At 42.6% G+C, this 12,402-nt stretch overlaps 2 protein-coding genes across 2 annotated transcripts; both read right to left on the reverse strand.

Moving 5' to 3' along the window:
* Window positions 1–1,185: 1,185 nt before the first annotated feature.
* pou4f1 (POU class 4 homeobox 1) lies at window positions 1,186–4,222 on the reverse strand. Its single transcript, XM_018683780.2, has 2 exons — window positions 3,859–4,222; window positions 1,186–3,432 (listed from the first exon to the last, which is right to left on the reverse strand). The coding sequence occupies exons 1-2, from the start codon at window positions 3,979–3,981 to the stop codon at window positions 2,446–2,448; spliced, it is 1,110 nt and encodes a 369-aa protein (XP_018539296.1). The 5' UTR covers window positions 3,982–4,222; the 3' UTR covers window positions 1,186–2,445.
* A 1,126-nt stretch (window positions 4,223–5,348) lies between these two features.
* On the reverse strand, window positions 5,349–10,442 carry obi1 (ORC ubiquitin ligase 1). The gene is made up of 6 exons (XM_018683756.2): window positions 10,203–10,442; window positions 9,828–9,963; window positions 8,765–8,856; window positions 8,080–8,301; window positions 7,632–7,720; window positions 5,349–7,264 (listed from the first exon to the last, which is right to left on the reverse strand). Exons 1-6 carry the CDS (start codon window positions 10,272–10,274, stop codon window positions 5,887–5,889), a joined length of 1,989 nt encoding a protein of 662 aa, XP_018539272.1. The 5' UTR covers window positions 10,275–10,442; the 3' UTR covers window positions 5,349–5,886.
* Window positions 10,443–12,402: the final 1,960 nt, after the last annotated feature.

Raw genomic sequence — 12,402 nt, forward strand, 5'->3', positions numbered from 1 at the left:
TGGCTCACTCTTCATGTCCACGTAGCCAAAAGCTAAAGATCAGCTTTCTCTGCTGTTTTAACAGCAGCTTCCTCCATCCGCCTGCTTCCCCCTGAAACCCCCGATAGCTGTCTGAAAATATTGCATTTTATAGCAGCAAATCGCGATTAATATTGCATTACCTGCATTTAAAAATTCATTTTTATAAATGCAGCGTAAAGGGTGTGAAACCCCACCACCAAAAAAATATCTGGACTGAACAGAAATATTTAGAGGAAGGTAGGCGTGACAACAGTGGTCATTTTAAATAAATTAATCAACTTTTCTCTCTTCTTCTTTTCTTTGATTTCCTCTCTCTCTCTCTCTCTCTCTCTCTCTCTCTCTCTCTCTCTCTCTCTCTCTCTCTCTCTCTCTCTCACCCTCTCCTTCTCCCTCTCTGGTGTCGAGGGGAGCCGCTTTAATGTTGCTGTTGAGTTATTCTGACTCTGCTGTGAAACTTCATTAAATGTTGATTGTTAGGCCTGTTTCAACACAGTAAAAAGCGGTAACTTTATCTTCCAGACAAACACATCACCGTTTCATCTGGCAACCTATTCTGTTGTAATTCAGCCTGTTAACCTACATGTGCTAACATTAAAATGTATGGGAAACCAAAACACAACAGATCAATTACCTATTTTAATCATTGATTATAATTATAAATTATAGCTGTTAGATTGATTAACTTGTTCTGTTGTGTATATATATATTTTTAATTACATTCCTTGAATTTTTGTATAGAGCTATAAAACATATACCGTTTTACATTATTATTATTATTATTATTATTATTATTATTATTATTATTATTATTATTATGCTTTTTACATTACGATTGTAAAATGTTTTAAAAGTTCAAGAAAAAGAGGTAAAAATCCTGACAATCCTTAACTTCATGCTCCCAAATTAGGCCTTTACCATGAATGAGACATGCTTTGAGGACATCTAAGTATTATTTCGATTGATGACATTTTTCTTCTCGATGCTGCAAATCCAGGTGAAAAAGGTCAAACTGAGCAATTTTACATGATACAAAAAATCTCAAATTAAATAACGTCGGTTGTGGCCCCAATAAAACCGTTACACCAGTATTTCCATGTAAACCTTAATAATTCCGTTCAGTTTCGGCCCAATCACAACCAGAAAAGCGTAGTTTTCTTTCTTGGATTTATTAGAAGATTGCTGGAACACACCTCCCTGTTGGATTTTGGCTTACAGGATGAACAGTACCAATGAAAGTAAAGAGGACAACAGAGGAGAGTGGAGAAGTTTGTGAGAGAGGGAAGGAGACAGTGGGACATATTTTTTTCCATGATGCACACGTCGCCGCAGTTTTGTAAACATACCTGTGCACAAAGTAAAAATATTACTTACACAACGTTTCCGTTAACAATTAACACGACAAACAACGTGGTGATCTTAATGTGAAAACAGGCATTTAACAGTGAACTTACACCATCCACAAAATAAGGTCTTACCAGTAGACAGCTCTACTGTATACGCAGTGATTTCTTTTTCCAATGCATAGAGTGTTTGCACTGCAAACTGAAACACATGACAGGAAATTTCGGTTTTTTATTTTATTTTTTTTCATTTTCATTGTGATCTCTCCTTGAAGAAGTGCTCTCGGAATCTGTTTGAAACTTTTCCTCGTGATGCCAATAGTGTCGATAGACCCCTATAATTTATTTCTCAAAAAAGACAAGAGCTCACCTCTGATAAGTGATAAAGTGAAGTCTGTATATACAAAACCATTTCGACATAGCCGATCTATAAACCTAAAGGGTCTTTTGTGCAAATTCAAAATAAATATATCTATAGATGTGACAGCCTATAGAGGCTAAATTACTGCCCGTGAATTAGTATTTCATGCAGGCCTAAACAATTTTTTTCGTTTGCCATAAAAGTTTGCAACTAAATTTGAGTTTATAGCAGCCTCCAAAGAAGAATAAATAAACAGATGAATAAATGAACAGATTCATGAATTATTCTATACCAACAACGACAAGAAATCAAACCAGAAACACAGTTCAACAATCAATGAGGTAATTCGTAAATGGCTATACTTCAAATAATAGGCCTATTAGGAGAAAATAACTCGCTATAGTATCAAGCAAATTACCTCTTTCCACATGTTTTAAAAGGCAATGTCGACGTCGCTAAAACTTTTTTTCCCTCGTAACAACTGAGCGAAATTTGTGTAATCTGTTATTTGCATACTTCACATTCACCGATAACGTGAAAATAAACAAGATATATGAAGCCTCGTAAAATGGGTATCTAAAGCCCATTGTGCACCAACGTGTAAAATCGCTGGAGACAAAAGACTGAAATGGTGTCTTTAGTGTCCCTTGGTCCCCAAATTCAGTCACACAACTTTTTTTGTTGTTTTGTTTTTGTTTTAGTTTTTTCCTTTTTCTATGCCCATCAGTGAGCAGCGGAAAATTTCAACCTCTTCTGCTTCTGTCTTTGGTTACAAAACCACACTCGCACCACATTTTTTTTCAGGTCCAACTTTTCAGCTATAGCTGCTATTTTCTCGGACGACGGTCGAGGCTGTACGGCGAAGTAAGCCTCCAAAGACCTCTTTTCCGGGGCCGCTATCGAGGTCCTCTTGCGTTTCTTTTCCCCTCCGTTGAAAATGTCAGGTTTGCTCATTTTCTCCCTCTGGGCCCCCTCGGCCTCCTCCAGCCAGGCCTGGAGGATAGGCTTGAGCGCAATCATGTTGTTGTGGGACAGAGTTAACGACTCGAATCGACAAATTGTACTTTGGCTCAGTGATCCCACGCCGGGGATTTTGAGATTAGCCAGAGCGCTGCCCACGTCCGCCTGGGTCACCCCCAGCTTGATCCTCCGCTGCTTGAAGCGTTCCGCGAAAGCCTCCAGCTCCCTTGGGTCTGTGTCCGAGTCATTGATTGAGGGGAGTCCGGTGTTAGTGAGCCCTGGGCCGCCTTGACTCCCCCCGTGATGGCCCGGTAAGAGCCCGTGGTGGGTGAGAGGCGAGTTCATGCTCATAGCCTGGTGGGAGAGGTGACCCAAGCCGTGCATGTGAGAGTGCGGGTGGGCAGAGGAGGTGGAGATGAGCCCTCCGCCGCCACCTCCGCCGCCTCCGCCACCTCCTCCGCCGGCCCCGTCGTGCGCACTGGTCATAAGGGCGAGAGACGGCGAGCTGATGTGGTCCATGATGTCCGGGGGCTCCAGGTTCTGGTGGTGGTGGTGGTGATGGTGATGATGGTGGTGGGCCAGCGGCACGGTGGATGTCGACGAGCACGGCACCGTACTCATCGTGTGGTAGGTGGCGTCGGGCTTGAACGGGTGCGTCTTGCCCTGGGACACGGCGATGTCCACGGCCGCCAAAGCCTCAGCCCGGGCCAGCAGGGTCTCATCCAGACTCGCGAATATGTTACTCTGTAGCTGCAAGGGCGAAAATTAAAGAGGAGAGGACAGGAGAATGAAGGGGTGCGAAATGGGTAAGAAAAGGGGAAAGACATGAAGAAGAAAGGAAGGCGGCAGAAAAAATAAAAAAACATAAATAAATGTATCTGTCAGTCGGGACTTTTGGCAACAGATAACACAGCCGGAGTATTCCTTTAGAAGCGGCAAATCATAAAAATTAATACAAAAACAGTAAAGCCAGGCTTTGCGTGAGCATGCTTTCAAAAAGATCACAGACTCTTCGAGTGATTGCTGTGGAATACATGAAAAAAACATTAAGTGCGCGTCTTGGCTGAATGTGCCTTGGAGCAGCCCTTGTTATTACGCACAGACAGCGTTCAGCGCTACATGCAGCCTAAGCACGGAAAAAAAGACAAAGTGGAAGTTTTTGGGGGGATAATTTACCTGTGGAGTTTGTAGACAGGCTCTCCTTATAGCTTCCGAGCTGGAATGCAGGGTGGTGTACTTGTGCTCGGGTAAAGAGGGATGCATGGCGAAGTGCGGCTGTTTGCTGTTCATGGACATCATCTTGGCGAGCTTCTCCAATTAAAGTGCACGGGAAAGAAGAGGGGGGAAACGGCTACAAGAGCTGGAAAATGGTCATAGATACACAGTGATCCTTTGCTATCCGGTAATGATGCAACGCGGTTTCGCTGTGTAGTGCGCCGGAGTGCAGCCTCGAGCCCGGAGATCACAGAGATGCCTGCAGTCTCTCAGACGCACTTATCTGTCTACTGTTTCCCACTGCTGGGGATGAGAGAGGCTCTTACACCTGAGCGCCTCAGATCTCGTCAAGCCCGTGCTCGGCTGCTCTCGCGAGACATAAACTGCCAGAACAGTGAACAGGCTGACAAATAAAAACTGCTCACACAGGGCAGGCAGTAACATCTGGAGACTAGACGCCTGCGTTTTTTAAGGGCTCACTCCTCTCCTCTCCATCCAGCAGCGGAACCACGCCGGCCCCAATGCCTTTAGGCCTTATTCTAAACTTAGAGGCCGTAAACCATCGACTTAACGCTGTTTATTTTAGCAGCGATCTATTTTCGACTGGACTTTATCCATCTGATTTCAGGACATTGATTTCATAGGGAATTATTAGAGAAAAATGTGCCAAAAAATATGAGCAAGCTCTTGATATGTTCAATATCAGTGTGCACAGAAAAGCAGCATTATTTGGTCGCATCATATGGATATAACGGCTCTATCAGTTGTTCACACTCGTGCCAAATATTTAAATGTGCAGGTTAACACGGTTTGTCAGTGGGCTCTGTTCTTGGCCCAAACTGTGCTGCCTCTCATTTTAACCCTTGGAAGTAATGAGCCCGCCTTATCATTAAAGGCCATCATCGCCAGATGAGCACTAAACAAATTGATTTAATACACCAGCGTAACCTTGTACACAGTCTTTACCTAAATTAATTAATCCCAATGAATTAACACTTCATTTATTCAAACCACAACGGTTACGCAATTAAAATTTCATGCAGCGATTAGAGGTATGTGAAATATACATGATATCGTTAAATTTGCATAATAAATAAGGCGCTTTCTGCTACAACGGAATTACTCTGCGTGTGAGGTCTCTAATGTGTGTCGCTATAGGCTACAACATGCTTTTATCGGCACGAACAGGCTGTCCTTTTTCGACTATTAATGGCAGCAAATTAATAATTGTTACAGTTTAATGTGACGCAGATCATCAGAAAAAGCAGCACAAAAGAGAGTAATGTGATAAAAACTATTAGATTGTCCGCTAAATACTAATCCCCATTCTCAGTAAAAAATCTAAATATGGAAAATTCACTACAAAATATTTGGTCAATATGTCACTGAGTTTTTAGGTGACCTGAACCGTGCAAAAGGTTGAACAAAGAGCAAAAAAACACAAAGGAAAATGAATTCATACATTCTTATTGCATTACTATTTTATTTCCTAACACAGTCTTACATCACAGTATTTGATTCAAAAATATCAGTCTTTCATGATAAATCATGTTTATCTGTCTTCAGTATTGCATGTTATCAGAAAAAGTTTACCATGTTCAACTAATGGCGAGATGACCGACACATACTGGGCTGAATGTATTTTTTATCTCAGCACCAAGTGACTGACTACAGTGTAAACAAAGAACAGCACAGAAACAGTATCTGATTACAACAGACACATTTTCAGACTGTCACGACTGGCCTTAAAAGCTATTTAACTGCCACAGACTACACAAAAAGTATCTGACACACCTGTCATGTTTTGTCTTAATTTACACAGAATCATAAAGGACAAAAAGGCAATAACAGACAATAAGTTACACCTGAGCATCACATTCACAAATTTATTATGAAGCAACATGAAGTTAATGTTTGAATGATACCTGACTAAAGCACACTATAGTGTATGGCCCAGTGAGAACACACAGGTTCATGTTTGTAAAACCTTCACATGAGCTTTGAAAGTTTTGTGGGACTGCTTGTGTTGAAGGGGCTGTGAGACTTTCTCTTTGTTGGCTGGCTGATATTGAGTGTGTGTCTGTCTCTTGTTGTGTTCACAGGTTTACCAGTGCAGCTGGAGGAGGAGGAGCAGGAGGGGTTTACATGATCATGGTCTGTGCTTGCTGGACTGAGAGAGCCAGAGGGACCAGCCTTATTCTCTTCCAGCGTATCAAACAGTAAATCAAAAGACAGTTCTTCAGTCTGAGAGAGCCCTCCACCCCCTGCATGGCCAGAAACATGGGCACCGGTCTTCCCAGGTGACACCAGCGCAGCAAAACTTTCCCCTGCAGAGACTTTTGGGGCCACTTTGTCATCCAAGGTGCCATCTGTGTCGTCACAAGGTTGTTGGTTCTTCTGGTCATGTTGTATCAGAGGTTTTCCGCCATGGCTTGACAGGAAATCGGGACAGGTTTGTGGTTCAGGGACAAGAGTGTTGTCCAAGTCTGTGAGAGGGGAGGAGGCCAGGGAGAGCTGTGATCCCCGGCTACTGGAGCTCTCTCCATCCAGCATCATGGAGTCCAGCTCTGAGATTTTGTCCAGGTAAGCTGCATCCATGGAGGCCTCACTGGACATCTGGAAACTGTCAGCCTCATCGCCTACAAGATCAGTGGATGTGGATTCTTTGACTGAGCTTTCTTTACTTGGACCTGGACATGACTGCTCATTGGAGTTAGATCTCTGCCAGCCACCCCAGAAGACAGACTTTGAGGGTTCCGTGTCAGTATTTGTCGGCAAGCCTTTGTGGAATTTGTCAAGGCTGCTGAACTGGTTCTCCATGGTGCTGTTATTCTTGCCAAGAGTAGGAAAATCTTCAAAATCAAGCCTCCTCAGATAAGAAGCAGGTTTAAAAGCAACTTTCTTCTCACGGATGCCGGGGCTTCTCAGAGTCAAGGAACGGAAAGCAGAGGACGGAGTGGTGGGCAAAAAGTCAGAGGTGCTTTCCAAGTTCTCATTTTTCTGATCTACAGTCAGATTCTTATCAAACTCTTTGTGATCTGCAGATGGCATGAACATCAAACTGTGGTTTCTAGAGAATGTTCGACACTCTGCCTCTGGATTGCTGCAGATCGACTCCCTCTCATTGTCGCTCAAGCTTCTCATCATCATGTTGATTTTGTGTTGCTGTGTGAGAGCTTCTGTCCCAGCCTTGCTACTCTTGCATGCTTCCTGTGCTTCAAGATGTCTCTTCTCAGACTTTCTCACCCGAGCCTCCAGCTCTTCAATGTACTGGTCGCTGCGCTCCAGAGCTCTCTTCAAGTGGTCCACATTGCGCTCATACTGCTGGATTTTAGCCTCCTGCGCTGCCACTGTAATACGACCAAACCTGTAGAAAGATCATTTTGTGTCTGTGAACTGTTTGAAGATCATCATGACAAGAAAGGTTAAGTAACATTTAGCTGCGTGACAGATTTGTCATGCACTTGGCCAAATGTACCTTATGCAAGAAAGTTCAACAGAAAAAAAGTGAAACCAAGATATAAATAAAAATGCTGCTGTTGATCTGACAGAGAAAAGGACAGCAGAGTCATACAGAAAATACCTTTAGCTACATGTCACTGCCTCCAGCTTCAGCCATTTTCATTGAAAAAGTTACTCTATTGTAATTAACAGCATGTTTTGTTTCTATGTGAATGTGAATCAAAGAAAGGGTCAAAAGCCTTAAGTGTCATTAAGACAAGAAAGAAACTTACTTCTGAGGAGATCTGCTCACCACCTCTGCTTTCAGTCTCATATTCTCTTGAACAAGGTCGACGTTTTGAGATCGTAGTGCCTTATTTGCCTGAAGATGGCAAAGTAACACATTTGTAGCATGTTACACATTTTCCCACAAAGGCAGCAACAAAAGTCAATCAAGTATAGTATTTATGCTACAGAAAGAAGCATCAAGTAAGTTTAACTTTATCAGAGTTTCTATTTAAAAGACAGTAATTTCAAGGTCACTGTTTTCATTAGAATGTTGATACATGGCAAATAATGACTAAGATTTCTTGTATTAAAGACTTGTACCACACAGTGCTTTACACTTAGCCCTGTACTCTAACCTCTCCATTGAGGTGGACACACAAAAATGCACATCTCCCTTTAGGGATCAGTATAGTTAATATAAGTGCAATTTGTTGGTTATTATATATTACATACCTCCTTTAGCTTATTCATGTCCTGCTGTACTTTATCGCAAACGTCTGTGGCAGCTCGCAGCTTGTTTGTCCATTCCTCCAGGACATAGGGGTCAACTCTTTTGTCACCTGTTTGCTCTGTATTGATGCTGCATGGGTCCAAAGCAGTCTTCAGCTGTGCCTCCAGACTTTGATTTTTTGCTTTCAACTCTTCGTTTTCTTTGACAAGCCCTTCAATTTCTTCCTGTTAGAGGGAAATCATGTGAAACTGAAAACACTGAAACAGGGTTCAACAATTAACCACAATGTCATCATAGTACTTACAGGCGTATCACAGTGTTCAGAAGTTAGTGCAGAGACTACTGTAACACTGTTTTTCCATTTTAGCAACCTGAAACAACCTGGCAACCTGATGGGTATATGGATACTATGTTGCAATCTGAAATAATAATCACTTGCTTTTGCATAATCTGCCACATTCTGTTGAGGCATAAGTAAATTATCAATTTACATTTCAGTCTGCTCCAATGCAAATATTGCAAATATCCAATACAACAAACTGCTCCACCAGACTTTCTGAGTCCCTCACTTTCATGGTGATAAACCCCCTTAAAGCTCTGTTCAATAGGCTCAACCTACTTGTCTTTGTTGTGAAAACATGAAAGCTCATTAAACATATGACAAAACATGGCACGATGAATCCATACCTCATACTCCCGTAAAAGCAGTTCTCCTCTAGTTTTTCTGAGGCACTTCCTCACAGAAGGGCTTTCACTGTGATCACTGTCATTGGTACCTCCTGTAACAATAATACATGGATGAAACAAACACACCGCGCAACAAAACGCCTATCAAAGTACCATGTCACTTAGCTTTGATGTGGGTTCAACAATGCATTAGTAATGTGACTATTGAGCTGCCTGCCAAAATAGCATTAACTTTGAAATATTAGGGTGCTGCCCTTTAAAATACAGCTCTCAGGGCCACTGTACTGAGGGGCTATAGGATAGTACAAACATTACAACTGTGTCAACATTGACCTTCTATGACACTGGTATGGCATCAGTCATTTTCTATGGAGTGGCAACTCGACAGCAGAGGGGAAGAGATTTGACAAAGTGATCAAAAAGGCCAGCTCTGTCCTGAGATGCCCCCTCGACCTGATGGAGGTGGTGGGAGAGAGGACTAATGGACAACAAGTTCAACCCCATGCGGGACAGCCTGACAGCACTGAACAGCTCCTTCAGCGATAGGCTGATTCACCCAAAGTGTGTGAAGGAGAGCTATTGCTGTATTGTCACACTCTATAACCAGCACTGCTCCCAGTAGGCCACACACTTATACAGACTGACTCACTAAGTTCTGCACTTTAACGCACTGACAAAACAGCTGCTTATCATGCCCTCATTCTGTGCAATATTATTTCAAAGTGGGCAGTCATCAGGATTCAATTCAATCTATTACTATGTATATTGTCCTTTTGTTTATTTTTTTATATATTGTGTTGTTTATCTCATTTTGTAGTTTACCAATATTTCTGCCTTTTTCTATTTTGCTATCCTTTTTGCAGCTTTAACAATGTAAATTTCCCCACTGTGGGACTAATGAAGGACTATTTTAACCTGACTGCAACTTTAACAACATGCTTTACCTCACTAACATGATGACTCAGCTGTGAGGTGCTGCAGGCAGATGAAGCCTCACATCACCTCTCCTTCTCTGGCTTTGTGTCTGTTTTTTTACCCCCCCGGTTTGTGTGGAGCTACTCACCGATGATTTCTCTACAGGGGTTCTCTGCTGTGATGGCCACTCTGCAGGTAGGACACTGGCTGGCTTTTCTTAACCACATTTCCATGCAGGATGAACAGAACACGTGGTGGTTTGCACAAATGACCGGCTGCCTGACCTGCACACACAGAAACGTGAGCAGATTATTTGTTAACTGAGGTAAAACGGTATATTAAGGCCTGGAAACGCAATTTCAGTTAGTAACGGTTGTGAACGTCGGCTGCAGAAACTTAACTGGTAACGTAACAACGTTAAGGTTACTAGGCAGCAGTTTACCCAGTGTAAACAACAGCAACAGTGTAACATCTTTGTTAAACGGCTCACGGGCGTTAACGATTTAAAAACAGCGGCACTTACTTTTCCGAGACATATCTGGCACGAAATCGGCAAAGTCATTGAAAGGGTCGATGTCTGGTAGTTAAGAGCCATGGTTTGAAGAACTACACAGCACAGACAACACTGTCCCTGAGGAGGTACAAAACTCCCACCATTACCCGCTGCGCTGCGCGCCGAGTCTAAGAGCTACGGAAAGCCAAGCGGACCAGAAAGGCTTGATAGGCTGTACATAGCGTTGCCAGCTACGGCGGAAAACGCCATCCAACCCGCCCAAGAATGGTTTTGGCGGCTTGTTACAATATGAGCCATTTTTGTACTATTGAAAGGGACACATGCATGCAGGTTTTTGCAGAAGCAGTGGCACACAGCTCATTCAATCAGTTAAAATACCCTTAGGTCTGTTAGGCTTAGTATTTTACACACATTTTATGGTATTTTATGCTCTTGTGAAAACAGTCTTTTCTCAAAGTTTTCAACGTAATGTTGCCTGTTCCCCAGTTGGATGAACAAATATAGAGAGATATACGCTTACAGCACACGCTGTGTGATGTGTAGAATTAAAGGTAAAACTTTAATGACTCAAAGCCAAGCCTTCATTTTCACAGTTTGATATTTTCATTTTGTGGTTTACCGTTGCATTTATCAGTCACTCGTCAGCTTTTGTCCTCGAACATATTTTTAAAATATATTAGCCTCGTATGGATTTACTGATATGACACTGTGGGTGATTTTTAATGAGTCGACCGGCCAATCAGCGTTATTCTGCCAATGTTAGCCGACGTATGTCGTCATTGGCCGCAACATGTCTTCTCATTGGCCACGACTTTCTGTGGGAGGAGCGCAGAGAGGCGGAGAAAGGAAGTGGAAAAGAGATTTAAGCCAACTTTGAATCGTTGCATCTGTTTGCCAATACTACGAGAAAACGTCGTTATCGAGGAGGTCTGGGTGCCAAAACAAACTCTGGAGCTGATTTTTGTCGAACACGAGTGAGACTGGACCCTGTACACACCTGCAGTGCGAAGGTAAGGCAAAGAGTTAGCGGCTAGCGTTAGCATTAACGTGAGAGCATTAGCCGGTGTTCCGGGTGATCATGTTAACTGGCGCTATTTGTTTAGGTTTTCGCTTGCTGTGCTCCAAATTTCACTAAGATGTTGTCGGTTGTAGATTTCGTCATTTTCAGGAAGAGGAGCCTACCATATGCTTGTAAAGTGTGACGAGACATTGAAGACCTCGCTGAAAAATACATATACATCACCAGTTACAATGCATGTCCGTTTCAACATCACCTGCAGTCAACAACCCGAAACATGCTAACACAAAATCATATAAATGTTTAGCATGTCCCGCAGCGGGATTCGAAATGATAAACTTCAGTGTTATATAAAACACAACCGGCCATCTTCCCCGTTAAGCCACTGGCTGCTAGCTGCTGTACCTTCAATGTATAAATCTTGGTCACTCTGTCAGCTGTTTAACGCCTGCTATTGATTCATGAAACACGCCCATGTCAACTGGTGATAGTCACAATTGAGCATAAATAGTCGCTGCCTACTTAGTAGCGGGCATCAAAAGGCCTGGCAAAACCACGGTGTTATGAAAGAATCACAAGCGTGGCTTTACAGAAAGCTGCTACGAATATTTGTGGCGTTGAACATAAACACGATTCTGTCTAAGCAAACGTAAAAAATATTATGTGGTGGAAACCGAGTAGATGAATATCGTCATGTTATCTCCTGAAATAAACAGGCTAGCATTTGCACCACTATAAAATTATAAATCAGCGTGGTTCCTTGTTGAGCTTTTGGGCTCTTTCCATTCTCAGAGGACTGATCTCCTGCTCATCTAAGGGAGCATCCACCACCTCCTCCTTTAAAATCACGTCCGCCAACTTGAGCAAGAAAGGAGCTGATGATACATGGAAGCATAACAAATCCAGCAATGTATTTATGTGAACCAAGGACGGATGATAAGTCAGTCATTCACTTACTTTATACACATTAACCTCACATGAGAGTTGGCTGTGTTGATATGGGTGAGTGATGCTTTCTCATGATCAGTCACAAGGGAGGACAATAACTGTACACTTTTGTCCTTTTTTTTAAGCAAAAACCAAAAGTACTTTACTTTGAGGTCGCCATGCTTATCCTTCATAACACTGGGGTTTTGCCAGGCCTTATAAGACAGTTGTTTTTGATGCTTGTTACTAATTAGGCAGCGACTG

The sequence above is a fragment of the Lates calcarifer genome, linkage group LG2 (genome assembly GCF_001640805.2).
Source record: "Lates calcarifer isolate ASB-BC8 linkage group LG2, TLL_Latcal_v3, whole genome shotgun sequence".
Taxonomy (NCBI): Eukaryota; Metazoa; Chordata; class Actinopteri; family Centropomidae; genus Lates; species Lates calcarifer.